The sequence below is a fragment of the Streptopelia decaocto genome (genome assembly GCF_964273445.1).
Source record: "Streptopelia decaocto genome assembly, chromosome: 2".
In the NCBI taxonomy this organism is placed as follows: Eukaryota; Metazoa; Chordata; class Aves; order Columbiformes; family Columbidae; genus Streptopelia; species Streptopelia decaocto.
In genome coordinates, this window is record NC_138655.1 from 146809682 (window position 1) to 146828269 (window position 18588).

Below are 18588 nucleotides of genomic sequence, written 5' to 3' on the forward strand. Positions count from 1 at the left end.
AGATTTGGGTTCTGAAACTTCTCTTCGAACTGCTGCACCGGTTTTGTCACCAGGCTGGTACATTGCCCCCTTGGTAACAATGAAATTACAAATTATTTGTCTTAGAAGGATTGATTTACTTCTTTTCTGTCCAGTACATTTTGGCTGGATTTCTGCTACTCTTTGGAGGTTTCCCAGCAGAAACTTTAAATCAATTACCCCTGATCCAAAAAAATGCCTCTGTCTGGATTTTAACCCAAACCCAAAGTTTTTTCACATTCCAAAGCACTGATTTATTCACAAGTTTCAAGTAATAGTCATAGACCAACACTTCACACCTCTGATTTAATAAGCTTATCTGCCTTATTTTTCACTTCAGAAGTCTGTGGGTACACCATACATGTAGAGACTCCTGATATCAACCCAACTTCTACAGCTTTTATGCGACTAGACTGCCAACAAAACAATTTAATTGATACTTTGGAAATTGATATGTTCTTCTTATTATTTTTAACAAAGCAGGAGTTGATGACAGGAACAGGACTTCCTTATAAAAATCTAGATATGAATCTACAAGTGCCTATTACTAAACACACTAGCAACTCTGATGCAGAAACTGCAAGATGCTAAAGATATCGAATGTCCAAACTTCTGACAAAGAAATTAACACTAGGTATCCAGTTAAATTTCTATCAAAAAGTACGAAATAAAAACATATGAAAAAAATACAAAAAAGTATTTACCACAGGAGAACCCATTCAACAGACTTCAGGACTAAACATTTATGTCCATTAGCTGTCTGTTTCCTTGTTAACTATCTACTAGCTACAACTATATGTTTTTAGTTGAACCATCACATAGGATCCATATTTCACAACCGCACTAACCCATCCATTTGGCACTAACTCAAGATGCATTTTCTTACAACCAAGGTTACACCGTCCAAAGCTACGCCTAACCACTTTTTCAATGAATTGGAGGTGCGTTTTTTCACTTTATTAAAGGCACAAATAAGCACAGATATGGATGTGTGAACACACATAGCAAAACAACTTTGTCTTTACTCAGAAAAGAAACAGTAAACCTGTTACATGTTATAATATATGGGAAGTTGGGCGGTTTATCTATGATTTCAAACAGGAATCCATATTTATTTTGCTTATTTTTGCCCAGTTATTGCCTGATGTACTGCATTTATATACAATAAAAGCAAAACAAGTCAAAGGGTTCAACACACACACACACCCCCCAACCAGAACCCCCCACCTCAACAAGAGAGCAACCATTTGCCCAATGCCTGGCTGCTAGCTACCTTTTCCCTCATGTTTCCATGGAAACAATATCAGCCTGTATAAAGTAAAGATTCTGTACTATTTTCTATAAATCTTCAATTACCTTATTTTGATTAATCTGATCACTGTTCCCATGGAAATTAAGTTTAAAGGCAGCTGACAGCCTCCAGCTAAGAGTGATCTCTTCCAGTTTTCAGTTGCTGGCTATTGAGCAAGTCTCAAAAAAATAACTTTGGCTTCAAAAGTAACACTCTAAATTTATGTGGCATTTCATAAGGAATAACACCTTGCATTACACTTCTTTTTGAATGCAATAATTTTAATGGAAGCAAAACGACTCATTGCTTCAGTGGTAATTACTCCAAATACAAATGCGAAGTATTGTCAGTCACCAAGAGGCTTTCCTACAGAGTATTATTTTTCCAATCATTTTCATCTTTAGGTAAGCAGAAAGCATGTGACAAATTTATATTTCAGTATATGAATTAGATCATTACCTACAAATGCTTTGGATGAGAGGAGTACAGAAATTCTTGCACCTCTCAATGTATATTCTGCACATACAACCCAAGCAAGAAGCTTCAAAAATTAACCAGAGATCAAGTTGCTTCTCCATACAATGAGAAAAAGAAAAGCCTTAAATTTCTTTCATGTAGTTTTTATATTTCTTTGCAGATTCAGTATCCAAATACTGCCCATATATACCTTACTGCTACATAGCTCCGCAGGGCTGAAAACTTTGTGCAGCACGTGTTTTGCCAACAGGATTGGAGGCAAGGCTGGCCTGCGCCTCTTTCTACAAGAGACATTCACTGAACAAGGACAACCTTACAAAAATTAACATTTCCTTGATCTATGAAGAGCTAGATTTAAAGAAAGACAAATAACTGCCACCTATTATCTAGTATATCAATATTAATGAATTCAACTATAGTAAATTCCTTCTCCCCTTGCCAGAAATAGTAAAAGTTTTCGGACCAGCACAAGGGACCACATCTGTGAGATGTTTGGACAGTCTGCATTACAAGAGCGATCACTTTACTCTTGCCATGGCTGGGCTTTGCAGGCTTTCTCTGACCGAAAGATGTAAACTACAACGTAAGAAGCAACTTTGCTTGATTCTCCTCTAGAGCATGAAGAACAATTCTTTTTCATTGGCTGTGGATTGTTGCTGGCTGCCAACCACCACACTCACACCTCCTCCTCCAGATGGCCAGGTGGTAAATGCTTACTCACATTGCCTTTTCCTTCATTTTTCCCATCTCCAAAGCAAACAGCACTTCAGACCTCCACATGGATTTACCGAACTGCAGCCTATTCCCTTTACCAGGGAGGCACGGCTTTTTAAAAATAAATACGGTTGAGAACTCAGCAGTAAAGAACCTTAAGGACTTCAAGTACCAAAGCAATGTTTTAGTGAATGAGCTATCAGTTTCAATAATTCCACCCACCTCAAGGTGGTCCATACATCTCTCCAACTCTCCAGTGCCTTCCCCCCAAACCACAACCCACCCACTCTGTTAGATCTGAGATTAGGTGCCACCTATGGTCTACCAAAGCCCAGTCCCACTTTCCAGGCTTGCTGCTCTTGGGTAATGCAGCTGCTCTGAGGGGGCTGGTTTTGTCTGCCCTGAAATCAGAAATTGCTCTTACCATTCTCTTAACAGGTGCAAACACACTAGCCACCAAAATCCCCTCACAAACACACCTTGCTCTCTCCATCTTCTATAAAACATAACAGTTAGCAGAGAAAAAGAGTTCTTGCGATCTGCAGAAAACACAGTTCCAACATTAAATTATGAAGACTGTATAAATATTAGTTCTAGAGAAAGTACACAGAAGAACAAAATAATGAGAAAGTAAATAAGTTGTGTATGTTCAGCTGATGTTTGAATATCAGCTTCAAACCTGAAATACAGAAGCAGTCAACATTATCAGGCTGCCATGGAGCCAACTCCATTTCAGTAAAATCTCCAACTTTCATTCTATATCATTTGTGTCATGCTCAGATCTTACACTACCTAATACATCCTCCTCAGCCACCACCACCCTCCCAGTCCTTTGCCACATACACAGGTACCACTCCCTCCGCCTATGGCTCATCCCCATCAAAGTTTAGAACAAATTGTTGCCCATGACTCATCAGAACAACTCTCATGATCTGACATCCTTTTCCTCTAGGTCCTTTCAGGAAGAAGATCCCAATGTGTGGATGCTTGAGCTGGTGCCCTGTCAGGAGCACTCACCATTCGTGTGCCCAGGTGGCCAAGAAGGCCAATGGTATCCTGTCCTGTATCAAAAATAGCGTGGTCAGCAGGACAAGGGAAGTGATCCTTCCCCTGTACTCTGCATTGGTGAGGCCACACCTGGAGTATTGTGTTCAGTTCTGGGCCCCTCAGTTCAGGAAAGACATTGAAGTGCTGGAGCGAGTCCAGAGAAGAGCAACAAGACTGGTGAAGGGACTTGAGCATAAGACCTATGGGGAGAGGCTGAGGGAGCTGGGGTTGTTTAGTCTAGAGAAGAGGAGGCTTAGAGGTGACCTCATCACTCTCTATAACTACCTGAAGGGAAGTTCTAGCCAGGTGGGGATTGGTCTCTTCTCCCAGGCAGTTAGCAATAGGACAAGGGGGCATGGGCTTAAACTCTGCCAGGGGAAATTTAGGCTGGATATTAGAAAGAAATTCTTTACAGAGAGAGTGGTCAGGCATTGGAATGGCTGCCCAGGGAGGTGGTGGACTCGCCGTCCCTGGAGGTTTTTAAACTGAGACTGGACATGGCACTTAGTGCCATGATCTAATAAACAGACTAGAGTTGGACCAAGGGTTGGACTCGATGATCTCTGAGGTCTTTTCCAACCCAGTCGATTCTGTGATTCTGTGATTCTGTGTACACAACACAGGAGGTGACTATACACAGCACAGGAGGTGACCACACATGCTCAGTGCAGCCACATCTGGGCGGTGGCTGCAGAACGTCTGACACATCGCAGGGCAGGGGAAGCTGCACCATACGACCCCTCCACAAGTGCCAAAAGAATCTGCACAGCTCTACCCAGGTGAAGGTGGACAGTTATGAGTTACTTTATTCCCTAACATAAAACCAGCCATGCATCCTGCAGACTAACAGCTTTTTTCATGGAGTTTGTGTGTAAAGCTCTGGGTAACAACTTTAAGTGTATAAGCTTACCCATGAACTAGGCCTGTACCAGTCCAGACTGAAGATTTAGCACATCATCTGCAGATTGTTGATTTTATTACTGTAAACGTGTCAAATCAAGCCCTTTTGCTTTGCCCTATTCAGCTCACTTTTTGTAAATGTTATCTTTATTTTTCTCATTCCCAACAAACTAACCACAGTAGGCGGAAAGCATCTGCATTTACATATTGAAAAATATGAGTCTTCGCACTTAAAATTTCCAATACTTCTATACCACAGTGATTGTAAAATTTGGGCTATGCAATCATATGATTCAATTTACATGCCAAAGAAATTACACCGGGATATACTTGACTATTTTATTTCAGACAATTTGTTAGCCATTGACATGGACAAACATTAGCTCATACAAAATGATTTCTCAGAACTTCAAGACAAGTCATATCCAGGTGAAACTAATAGAAAATTAGCACAAACTAAGGCTTTGCAGGGCCAGCTACCAAAATGCTATGCAGTTATCATAAAATCAGACTACATTCACAAAATATTCCTTATTTTGCAGTAGTTATTTTCTTTTCCAGTGCCACATATACTGCTTTTTGGATGTACCAACTCTTCCCTGTCAAGAGGAACAGCAACACCACTTGCTGTGGCTTCTTTTGCATAATGCAAAGTACAGTACTGGCTAAAGACCTGTGCAAGCTCTGAGCTGGCCAAAACCAACCAGTAAACACCAACTGGTTAAGAAATACTTTAGTAGCAGCACAACAAATAAGCTTACTCAATTCTTTAGCATTACATCCACAACCAGAAATGTTTAAGGAGATAGATGAAGTAGAAGCTTCATCCTGGAGCTAAACAGACAAACAGCAAAACACGTGTCCGGCGCACTAACAGCAAGCAAACACACACAGAGATTCTTGCAGCTCCTCTAAAAATAAATAAAGACCTGTTCAAACTACACTTTTAGCTTATCCCTTCTGTTCCTCTAAAAAAAAAAACCAAGCAGAGCACGTGTGCACTATTTCAGGTTTCAGCTACGTTCGTGTTCATAATTACCCTGAAGGATCATCTCTTCACATTTCTTTTCTATAAATCTCTACAGAATTACTGTAGAGATTTCTGCTATATAAAAAGTCATCAGATGTCTGAAGATTTTTGGTGGAACTTAAAGAGATTCCTGTAATAAGACAAGGAAATAAATTGAGGGAAGCAGAGACAAATTTTAAACATTCACTATCTAGAGCCAGTTCTCTCTTCCAAACTGTCAACAACGGTTGTGGGTTCCATCTTCTTTGCACTTCGCAAACTAAGATCTAATCAACAGATTCCTTTAGAAAAGGGACAGCAAGAACAGTTGCATCAGTTTTTGATGGTTTTACTTACTACAATAGGAATGTTCTGTAGGGAACAATCCAGTATTTGCAGGGGAATGGGTCGGATGATCTAATACAACTTTTCCATTTCTGACTTCTTAGAACAGTTTAGGCTGATCCAAGTTCACAAAGAGATTTCTGTCCAACAACACTGAATGAAGAGAACTCCAAAACAAGATTTGGGGCTTTTTTTTTTCTTTTTTCTTTCTTTTCAATATTAGGAGAGCCAGAACAGCAAACTGTATGCCATAGTACACAACAACACAGAAAAGACTATGATAATTAAATACCCATAAACTTAAAATATCTGTAGAAAAAGTAGAAAGTTCATTTTACACTTAAACCTTTCAATCAATATGGAGCATTTTACCCATTTTATAACTTAGGAAAACCCCTCTTCTAATATTTGAAATTATTAAGCAGCAAGGTAACAAGATCAGTGAAGAATTTTTTTAAGCAGTGTGTCTATCTTAAATAGAAGAAAAATAGTGCCAAATTAGTAGTATACTCATGCTCATTTTCTTCCAAAATCAACACATACCAGGATCGCAACATCCTTGGCTTTTAGCTAATACCTTTCTTATTATTATTACAAAATACCTGTCATCATTCTCTGCCTGAGGAATTAAAAACATTTGTCTTTTGCAAGTACAGTTGACTTTAAGAAGTTATTGCTAGGAAAAACAGTCTTTCAAAAAAGACACCAGAACCCAGAAAGAAAGATTTGGCACTTGTCGAGCCTTGCAACAGGGAAAAACTATGGCAGATGGGGTTCTTCCCTCTGCTCTTACAGCTCTCTTCCAAAAAGGCTATGGACTGCCTTCTCTGAAACTCAATAGGATACTGAATAATCCTTCTAAAAAGGTCAAACAAATACCATGAGTTTCAGATACTACTAATCCCATCTTGAGGCAGGGATATGAACTACATAACCTTTTAAAAGCTCTTCATGCTCTGGTTTCCATACCTGAACTTCAGAGAAATCAAAAAGTGAGGTTTGGTAGCCTGTGATATGCAGTGGGTCAGACCAGGTGCTCCTAATATTCTCAATTCTTATAAATAAAAAACTTTATATTTTGAATGAAATTAGTATTGCATGTTAAAGAAGTACAACTGGTAAACACTAAAGAGAAAGTTTCAAGAATTAAGTCTATTTTAAGATAGTGTGGGACTTAATAGGACATTAAAAAAAACAATTTACAGGGTCAGAGTTACATGCACATTTAATACTTTGACCTAAAGCATACAAGATAAATAATAAAGATGGCTGGAACACTTCAGTGCCCTCTTGTTGTAACTGCAATAAAATGACCATTCGCTGATCCCCAAAATTGTGTCTGCCTGAAGAAAGCTTCCTCATTAACTGTTTTTTTTTGTCAAAACCAGGAGAACCAACCCACCCTGCAATAACAAGCAGCTTGGTACCCATGGCAAACGATCAGGAGAGCCAGCAGGAGAGACAACTTCTCCAAACGGAGAATTTACTCAAAGTGAGCAAAGCAGTTACTCTCGTGTTCTCTTTGCCTTCTTCTGGGGGAAGGGGCAACAGGGAGTAAGTGAGGGAGTTTGAAAAGGTTTAGGATTTGCCTCAATAGAAAATTAGAGCAAGTGTTGAAATGTCAATGTTTCACAGATCCATGCTCATTTTCTAGCCAGCCTTCTTTAATTCCCAATCCAGAAATAAAACTAATTTAGCAACTGACCTAACACTTTGCTTAGATGCACAGCGCTGTCAGCCCGTATTAGAGAGATGACCGGTGATCCCCTTGCAGCGACCTTCTGAGCCACCTGAGTGAGGAGTCTGGGACTCACCGCACCTCAAAAACTGCCATGAAATTCTACAGGCAAGCAAGTATTGCCAAGCACTCTTCCCGCCTTGTTCCTTTTGTGCATCAACTGCCAGAGAGTACTTGTGTTTAGTTTTATATGTAAATTCTCAGCTACTTTGAAAATCATTTTGGCCAAGTATCAACATTTTTACATCTTTTCCTGGAATAAGATAGCTGAAAGAAATGGGAAAAGGTGACTGTTTCAAACCTACCTCAAAATAATCCCAATTTTAAGATTCCTCTAGATCAGTAACTGAGAAGGGTAACGAATTCTGCTCAATGATGTGTGAGTCTGGATATGTTCACGGCCTGGGTTACTACCACCTACTGACTCATTTGAGACCTCAGAATTTCCTTCCAGCTTGAATTAGCCATGTAGTAGAGACTGAAGACATTATACCATTTTGTAGGAGTGGAACATTTCTAACCAGCTGATTGGTCCCATTTTTCGGCTATAGGCAATTTTAACATTATCAAGGTAGCTCTGCATAGTCCTATGGCATGCTTTGATTTCTTGTTGCTGATCATTTTCATAGCAGGATGCTTTACTCAAGTATTCTTCCAAACTTATTTTAGGTCATACTTTAGTCCAAAATATTTATGTGCAAAACACAATTTTAAATGGAGGCAAGCCAATAAAAGAAACAGCTTACTAGAATTTCAGTTGACTTTGTTAAAGGAAATTATTTTAAATTAATGTGGCTACTGAACTGTTGCCATACTTGACCTCAGAAAATATATTCCTTCTAATTTTTGCTGTGAACATTTATTTATTTAAGCTAAACTCCAGGTCTTGAATGTTGACCATAAAGAAGTTTCAGATTTCCTGCTACTATTTCGTCCTCTTTTTTTCTAAACAAGGGCAAACAACATATGTTTGCTGCATTAGTATTACACTGCCAAAACATCACTCTTAAATGAAATCATCTATGTATTTTTGGTAGAATCTTATTTAACAACTTCCACCCCTGACAGAAACAGAGTTAAAACAAGGCTGGTTTGTTTTCACTGAGTAACAGTTTGTCACCGGTTTACTAGATGGCGCTCAAAACATTTTTCCATATGCTCTTCTCAAAGAGAATCTGACTTAAATGTGGTTTACCTTCACCAGTGAATGAAGGCTCTTTTCACCAAACATATCCCAGAGGAAGGTCAGGTCTTCCTGGCTGTCCACATGTGGCTGCAGCTGGGCTGGCAATGCAGCCAGCAGCTCGTACAGACCTATAAAATGAAAATAAAACACAATCTGTAATCTAGGGGTGATCTCATTAATTTCACTTAACAGTTCTGTGTAATTGGCTGCCTGGATCATGTCATTTTAACTGAATAGGGAGTCTGGAGTATCCAGCATAACATTAACTTGTACAACCAAAAGAAATATTTTTAAAAACTAAGAAGCAAGTACTAGCAATGTACTTTTTACCTTGTCAGAGTTGTCAAGCTTCTACATCCATATATATTTACACAAGGTTATGCAGAAAATTCATAAAGGTTTTGAAAAAAGGACATAACCAGAAAAAAACTTACATTCCTTTTCTTAATCGTTATTCCATTTCCCTTGATGTTAGCCAAAGAGTGAAATGAGTCATGAATAGGAAAAACTTCCTTAAAAGAACAGAAACTGGATAGGGTGGTCCATTAAAAAAAGGTTCGTGGTTTCTCTAAATATTTCTTGCTAATATATTGCTTAATATTTTTTTTATCCCGTGTTCAGTAGGAATCCACGGCAAGACAAAAGGAACCGCTCTGTTTTGCAGGACTAAACCTTAAAAACCAAAACCAACGCAGCTTTCCCAGACACACACAGAAATATTTCAGTAACGTTTTTAATGTGCAGGTATTCGAGATTCTCCGTAGGGTTAAAGCAATTGCTGTTCCCGGTTATTTGTGGCACACCTCGGCAGCGGTCTCCGAGGGGCAGACAGTAGCACACTGTTCCACAGTAGCACGCAGCATAAAATATCCATCATGCACACAGGCCATCAAACTGCTGTCCAAGAAACGCAGCAACAGTGTTTGCAGCAGCTCTCTTTGGGGAGGTGACCTGGCATGAGTTGATATCAATTCATAGCACATGTTTAATTTTCCAGTGGGATTACTTGGGGTAAAAAGGACAAAATGCCTTTTTCTCCTGTCTGCTGTCTACAAAAACACCAACAGTCTCCTGGGATCCAAGATACACGGTCCCGCTATTATTTTTAGTCTGAGTAAGTGCTGCTGTTCATCACAAGGACAGATTTACAAGAGATTCTACTGGTAGAGAACACTGTTGTAAGTTATAGGTTACCTATCATTATTACGCATATTATCTCCCTAAAACTTAGAATTTAGAATATTTACTAGTAAACATAATTTCACAGCCTTTCAAGGCACTATGTATCTCTTTCAAAACTACACTGAGTATCTTCAGGATCTGATTATTTAACATTTTCGTCTTTTTATTGCCTTTCAGTAAAATATTCTGGAAAAAAAAGCACCTTCCAGATACATTCTTGTTGTGGTCCAAGCATTTTTTGGTGGTTGACATTAATTTCTCTTAGAATCTTGCTTTTATTTAAAACTGCTCTTGTTTATGCTTCAGAAATACTACAAGAAGTGGGTATAACTCAAACCACTACAATTTTGCATGGGTAGGAGAAGAACACTGTGCCTTGTCTATTGAGACACAGACAGTGATGGAACTGACACACAGAGAAGAGACGTTTGAATGGGACTCTTGGCTCCAACTTTGTGGAACTTCAGCATTTAGCAAAAATGGTTATTTTTATCATGCAATTCATGCTTCAAAAACATTTTCATTCAGAAAATTAAAAAATTTCTTTACAGTCAGCCTCATCTTTCTGCACATTGCCACTATTGTTACTGCAAATACATTTATTTCAGAATAACATGAAGGTTGTTAAAAAGTTGAAGAGAAATTTAATGTAATCTTACACTGTGGTATAGCCGCTTAGGAACAATTCACGTGTACCATTCAGAAGAAAGAAAATATTAACTACTCCTTTCAAATAGGAGATGCACAACAGAATAAGCTTTTTTTATCCTTGACCCAGCAGATCTGCTTAAATTTCACATATGAACAACTACAAAACTCTTCTATCCTTGTAACTATTGTTCCTCAAAGCTTTAGTAATTAAGTCCCCAGGGAAAATAAAATGAAAGTCCATGTTTCTTGATGGATTAAGCTCTTAGAGCAGTGACACCAGGTGAGACTGAATCTGCTTATTATGAGACTTAGGCTTCATGCACAGAACTCCCAGAGGAAAACGCTGCCTGCCAGCACTGCAGGAGTGATGAACCCTGCGGGTGTTTATGCACAGAGATGTTTCCACATCCCGCCCAAACCTGTCTGTGGGCTTCACTTGATCATACAGCCCTGAATCACCCCTTCTAGGGAAATGAGTGTCTCTGTCCCTAGTGTGCTACTCCAGCTTCGACAGCAATGCACCCAACCTGTGCAACTCTCCCAGGGAAGTGGAGAAAATTCAACAGGTGCTGAACTGGTTTTCTCCAACCCCATGGCTGTTTGTGGTGCGGCCTGGCTTTGGCTCTACAGTCCAGTGTTTACAGCTTTCACAAAATCACAGAAGAGACTCCACAGCCTCTCTGGGCAGCCTGTTCCAGTGCTCTGGCACCCTCAAAATAAAGAAGTTTCTCCTCATATTCAGATGGAAACTCCTCTGCTTCAGTCTGTGCCCATTTGCCCCTCATCCTATCATTGGGCACCACTGAAAGGAATCTGGTCCCATTCTCTTGACACCCACCCTTGAGATATTTATAAGCATAAATAAGAAAATCAGAATCCAGCTCTTCTCCATGGCAGCAGAACCAGAGGATGACTCTGCCCAGCATGCTGGAGAACACCACACTCCCACTCCTCAGACTTCTCTTGAAACTGAGCACTAGGTAGCCAGGAACAAAAAAAACTCAGTCAAATGAAAAATCAGGCAGAAGGACGACTCAGGGTATTCGGCTGGGAAAAACAGAAGACAAAGATCTAGAATATGTCCAAAGTTAAAACTGCATAATTCCAGATCACCTGACTCAGCTACAGGCTCCTTCTAAACAAAAGGTTATGGCAGCAGAAGATGCTAGCACCTCTAAAGGTTTACATTCTGTCCTGGTTTCGGTTGGGACAGAGCTGGTTTTCTTCCTAGTGGCTGGTGTGGTGCCGTGTTTTGGATTTAGAATAACATGGATAACACACTGGTGTTTTAGTTGTTGCTAAGCAGTCAGGGATTTTTCAGCTTCCCACACTGTGCCAGGTGCACAAGAACCTGGAAAGGGGCACAGCCAGGACAACTGGCCAAGGGGATATTGAATACCATGTGATGTCATGTTTAGTATATATTTAGGGGGAAGGAGGAGGAAAGCGGGGGGCAACACGCTTGGAGCGGTAGCATTTGTGTTCCCAAGTAACTGTTCCGTGTGATGGAGCCCAGCTTTCCTGGAGATGGCTGAACACCTGCCTGCCCACGGGCTGTAGTGAATGAATTCCTTGTTTTGCTTTGCTTGTGATTGCAGCTTTTGCTTTACCTATTAAACTGTGTTTATCTCGACCCACGAGTTTTCTCACTTTTACCCTTCCAATTCTCTCCCTCAGCTCACCGGGGGAAGTGAGCGAGCGGCTGCGTGGTGCTTAGATGCTGCCCAGGGTTAAACCACCACACCTTTACAGACAGGCTCTTCTTTTTTCTTGTTACTTCTGTGGTGCCCAGTACCACGGAATTCAAACTTTTCAAATGGGCATTCACATTTTTACATATGAAGAACACCACTATGTGGTTCTGCACAAACACCCCTCCAACTAAAATGCTGTGTAATTAAGAGACAAATAAAATGCAAAGTGTTGGTCTTATTCATTGCAGTGTAAAGAAAAAGTGAAAGTTATGGCTGGCATAGGACTTTACCAGCAAATTGGATTTAAAAGAAAGTGCTTTTGGGATAAAATAATTTGTCAACTTACTGTAAACTAGTAATGAAGTTGAAAGGACTACATTGGCAACTACACATTGGCGTGATTTAAATTACCAGAACTGATAACTTGTCAAATCCATCTTTCCAACACATGAAGGGCTTAAATGTCTTCAAAAATTAACTTTCAGAAAGGACATAGTTATATCCTCTATATTCAGATGAAATGCTTTGTAAATTAAAAATGCATGCAACATATAAGCAATGGAATGCGATGTATCTCCGCACCCCAGTGCTGAATGCTACCATTGTAACCATGTGGCTGCCAAAGCCTCAGTTGTTCTATTGCTCTCTCAATTTGATGTTTCTCTTGAAGTCCCACCTCCTTGAGTCACATGACATGCATGGACCTTCCATTAAATAAGCTATTTTACATAACTTTTTGTGGGCATCTTTCCAAAAACATATCTATAAGTTGTGCTTTAGAAAAAAAGAATAATCATGAAAAGCCAAAAAAAAAAAAAAACCTGGGGTTTTTAATGCCTGATGTTGGGAACACTGTCAAGGCCCTTGCAAAATAAAATTTGCTTTTTTTATACACACTGTTGTTATTCTACTCAGGTTTTTGCATTTTTTTTTTTAGTCTGGTTTGCTTAAATTTAACCAGCTTTTATATTTAAAGGAATCATATGCCCACTGGGATTTTCTAGTATCAAAATACTTCAGGTGTCAAAATTCAGTAAAGTAAACATGACTTACATAGGAAAAACTCATTAACTCCAATTTTTAAAAGCAGATGATTTATTTAAACGTCTCAGAAGACCTAAGCATACATTAAAAATAATAACCATGAGCTTAAACATGGAGTTGTAAGACTATTTTGCAGTTATAAGAGGAGAAGTCCGGTGAGTCCTACAACATGGGGGAAAACAAACAAGCAAAAAACCCCACCAAACCACAAACAACAACACCACCACCACAGATAACAACACCCATACCACACACAGAAAAAAAAAACAAAATAAACAACAAACAAAAACCCCGATCACAATGTAATCATCCCTGGACATTCTCAAATCATTGAAACAGAGGAGGAAAAAGGGTCCTTTCTAGATAAAATAAGGTCACATAATCCAGTGGCAGTAATAAGAATCAATTCCAGATAAACAAGAGACCTCTTCGTTTTAGATACTAGCATGCTGCTATTTGTATTCAAGTTATTTAAATTAAGTACAGTATCTAACACTTATGTGAACTAAGTAAAAGCCTGTAGCATAGAAATATTAATAAAAGAGACAAGCATTGCACATAGGAATGCTATAAAACCCTTGTAAGTGTGGAAAGGGGGGAGGTTGATTGAAGATACTTTATAGATAGTCTATTAAATCTGATTACCTGATTCAAGAATAAAGAAATTTAAAAGTAATAAATTAATATTGGACATACAAGACACTTTTCATGAAATTTAGTTCAGCCAAGAAAAGTGACACAGGCAATTAAAAACCAATGACTCGATAACCTTGCCTAAATAAATAGCCCATTTAAGCTATACACATGTAGATAAATACACACACATAATCTAAAACTAAAATTTACAACAGCTTGTCATGGACAGAGAAACAACGCTGAAGATTTTGGACTTAATGCAAGAGCAAGTAAGATAAAATGGCTGCAGAATAAGGCTTGTAGCATTCTGCCAGCTTGGACGAAGGAAATAATTTCAAGGGGAAAACCCAGCTACGTTTGAAAACTCAGCACTGTCCCTGCTTAAAAAGGTAATAAATACATTTCAGTTAGTTCTTTTAACACACTTAAGCAGTTCCTGTCTTCAGAATATCTTCAGCTTTTCCTAAACTTAATTAGTACAATTTAGTTTGATTCGATCTGAAGAACAGAGCGTATAACAGCAGCAATTCCAATTCTAAAATGCGTACGCTACATTTGCACATGCAATGAGATTTAAGACTAAGCAGCAACGGAAAGCTTTTAAATCAGAAACAACGGGACATAAAGAATTTTTCCAGTTCTAGAAAATTGCTTCCTTCATAGTGTTATATTCTATAGAAGACTGCTTGTTCCTAAGAGGAGAATAAATGGCTAAGCAATTGATGAAAGTGTTCCCGTACTGAACCACTCACACTGCAGATTCCAGATGCTCTACATTCTTGACATCAGAATGGAAAAATTTACTGTTAGTCTAGAGAAATTTAATATCACCATTCTTGTCATATCCTTCATAGCTTCATTATTAGGACAAGTCTGTGGAAGCTATAAACTAGTGCTAAATGATAAAAAATATGGTCTCTGCGTTCCATCACACTTGCATATTACAAGAAAACACTAACTTTGTTTTGGTTAGCGTAAGGAAAGAAATGGGGACAAATGGATGTGCTTGTACTTTTGTATGTTAATTAATTTCCTGAATTAGCATTCTGGACAATGATGCCAGACATCGAATCAAAAATTTTTACAGTAACTGAGGGATAATAAACACTAAAGAACATATATCTAAGCCCAGAACAACACTGTAAAACTTTATTGTATTAATAAAATGGGACACACCAACCTTTAAATTTTCCACTTTGTCAAAGGTAAAATAATCAGCACCATTTGCTGCCATTTATAACAAGCTGACATTTTTTCACATTTGAACTGTATTTTACAGTTCTATAAAGGCTCAGACAACACTTGCCTTACACAAAAGCAAACAGCATTGCAGTAGAAACACTCCTCCTGACATCCATGCTGCTGCATATTAAAATCACTCACTAACACTAAATACTTGAAAATTATTTCATTCTGAAATTTGAGACGAGTATTCATGCACAGGTTCAAATAAAAACATATGGAGTACACATATGCTTTAGGACAGACATACTGCACCATCCTATCAGGCTCCAGTTGTAAAAAGACCACTACGCGCTCAATTTTATGTGCTACAAATAGTTCTTTTTTATGTTCTCTTAGGTTATACCACCAAATATACAGGCTTCCTGACGCTGCAAAAAGTTAAAGAATAACAATTTTTCTTTGCAGAACCAGAGTGATTAACTCATTCCAGCATGTACCTTTTTTAATTTTGCAGTTTAATGTTTAAAGATAAAAAAAAATGTGATATTTCAAAGTACTGAATGAGTAACTAGATAATCATGACATGCAAATGATGAGCATCTTTGAAAAAGTATTTGTTTTGATTTATTTGCTAATTCACAAAAAAAGTAAAATGCTGAAATCCTTATAAATGGCACAGCAACAGAAATGTCAACATTTTGTTTTTTTCCTAATGAAAACAAGAATTTTGCTGTAGTGTCCCTCAAAGAACAAGACTACATACTCACTAAGAGCAACACAGTCTTTGAACTGTATCTAATTTTTATTACTCCAAGCTACAGTAATCTGTTAACCCACCTTAAAACAACATTATGACAGAAAATGTTGAAAGCGAGCAACCACTTAAGCCCATCATTTTTAAAAATATTTTTTCCTTCAAACTAGAAAGTCTTAATTTTGGAACTTGGCTCCGGGAGCTAAAGAATCCGCAGTTGTTTGAAACAGTTATTGGTCTTTTAGGATTTGTCTCAACATGTGTATTTCAGATTAGCATACCACATACCATTACATTCTGATGCGAGTTAAATAGTTGATCCCTATTTCCATTTACACAGGGCGAGACTGTTGCTGCAGAGCTCTTCTTTGTACGGCTCATCAAAGCCACTTCAAAATCGAAACCCCTCATTACTAGACATTGTGTCAACAAGGATACTTTGAAAGTTCATTAAATATGCTTCCATGAGTATTCAAAAGCTCTCCTATTATCTGCAAGAATAACACATAGACAAAACTGACCTAAAGTGAGCTATCAAGTGCAAATTAATAAGCAGCCTGTGGAAAGCTCATACAAAGATCTGACGTTCGTACTTTTTTTCAAAACCTCTTGGCTCCTCCACCGAAGCCTGCATACTATGACACCTTGAATAACCTCAACTAATTGACTGGTCCTTTGTACAGACATCAGCTTGGCAAGTCTTTGTTATTTCTATCTAAATCTTCAGCAACGCTAGAGGAGGCAACAGCAAGTGCCTGGCAGGCAGTCAGGAAAGAGCCGTTCCAGCACTAGAATGTCACTGGGCAAACTCACCATGTTTAACTCATTAGTCACTAGTTGCAAGGTTAGAAGACTTGGCACTGGGGAGGGGTGGCAAGGAGTACTAAATGTGGCATTTTACATCTGCAGAAGGATAACACAATATCTCATTAAGAGATTGAATAAAGACTTCCAACAGCAGAAGCCAAGACTATTTCAACTCAGTTGTGCCTAAAACTATTGGAGATGCCATCCGATTACCAGATATCGCAATCTTTCATATTTTGTCTTGAGAGCAGAAGAAAAAGTCCTGCAATCCTAGGCACTACTGATGTCCAAAACCATGCCAGTGTATTATTCCAGTGTTGTGATTCACTGTATCACTGAGTTGATAGTTTAACACTCAAAACAAGTTCTGCCATTATATCCATCAGTCATACATGCATACACATACAGTTGATATCCAAGTCTATAGAGTTATATAGGAATATACGAGAGAGACAAGTACATCATTTTATCTCAAAAGTTTAGAAAATTAAACTATTAATTGGATTGGTTTGGGTTGGTTGGGTTGGTTTGGGTATTCTTGTTGTTTGTTTGTTTGCTTGGTTTTGTTTTTGTTGGTTTGCTTTGGGGGTTGTTTGTTTGTTTTGGAGTTTTATTTTTGTTTGGTTTATGGTTGTTCGCTTGGTTGGTTTGTTTTTTAAACCAATATGTTATTCTAAAAGCAAAATCATGTTTGAACCCCTGTGTTCCGCAACAGGCAACTAACAGCTAGCAGTGCAGCTTCACTACCTCTTAGTAGTACTGAATTTCTTTCAGATTAACACCTTGACGTGATGTTGGGCTGAGAAGCCACAGAACCTTTCACGTGACAGTAAATGCAGATGGTACACACGCTCGTGAGCTCCCTGGACGCTGGCACGGCTACACGTGAGTGGTACAGCACGGCTGCCCTGGGCACAGTGCAGCTGGCATCGCTGCAACTGCCAACCACTTGTGTACTTACAGCTTTTGGTCTAACAAACGTAGCTATACATTTAAGCCTCTGGTTAGAAACAATATAGGCTTTCGTACTTTCAAATTGACCACAAAATTACACGTTGCTCACAGAGGAAAAAAAAAAAAAAAAGTAAAAATTGTTTCTGCTGCCAGTTCATTTTAATTTAAATTTGTGTCCAAGAACTGTAACAGTTTTAAAGAGTTTACCATCAGTAAATATAAATGCACACATTTTCTGATTCCACACTGCTGAACCAGTCTAGTGTAACATAAAATATTAACCCAAAACAGAAGTTTAGAGCAATTTCATTCTACTTTCAACAAATTTTCCAACGGTCACCATAAAGATGTTGATACCAAAATAAATATCCTTTCCAACACCAGCAAGTTATACTTTTAAAAATTAAATCTGATAGCAATTAACGCTAGACATACACCTCATACTTTCCCAAATCTTTCATATTAACATTAGCCTATAAGCCATTTAATGCCTCTGGCAGCTGAGGATGGGGCGAATTCAAGAATGCACGATAAAATATTGGCTGAATTTATTAATTTAGCATAAATTTTGCCTCAGTAGCATATCGGTTTTCATGAAAATCTAGCCATATTGTGCATTTCAACGTGGTGAGAAATTTAAGTAGCCTTGAACTGAGGCTGTGGCCGAAGGCTCTGACACGCTCCACCTGCGGGGACAGCGCTGCCCAAGCCCTGAGCAGCCAGCGCAGGGGAGCCCGGGGGAGCCAAAGGGAGCCTGGGGGAGCCCAGGGTTCCCCTAACGCGTCTCCCACATGGAGAGAGGCAGAGGCCGTTTGGACCAGGATCTCATTGCCTGCACAGCTTTGCCCTGGCAGCCTCCGACGGAACAGCTACTCCCAGAAATCTTTCCTTCATCACTCTCCTAAATTCCCTTTCTCTTCATCTCATAACAATGAACCCAGATCTTTGGCCACCAT

At 38.8% G+C, this 18588-nt stretch overlaps 1 protein-coding gene across 3 annotated transcripts in view; it reads right to left on the reverse strand.

Annotated features, from left to right (window-relative positions):
* Positions 1 to 18588, reverse strand: part of MPP7 (MAGUK p55 scaffold protein 7) — a 150266-nt gene that overhangs the window by 87257 nt on the left and 44421 nt on the right. For all 3 annotated transcript variants that reach the window (XM_082044100.1, XM_082044098.1, XM_082044099.1), the window contains one exon: positions 8735 to 8853. In XM_082044100.1, coding sequence (XP_081900226.1) covers positions 8735 to 8853 — 119 coding nt within the window. The remainder of the gene's footprint in view (positions 1 to 8734; positions 8854 to 18588) is intronic.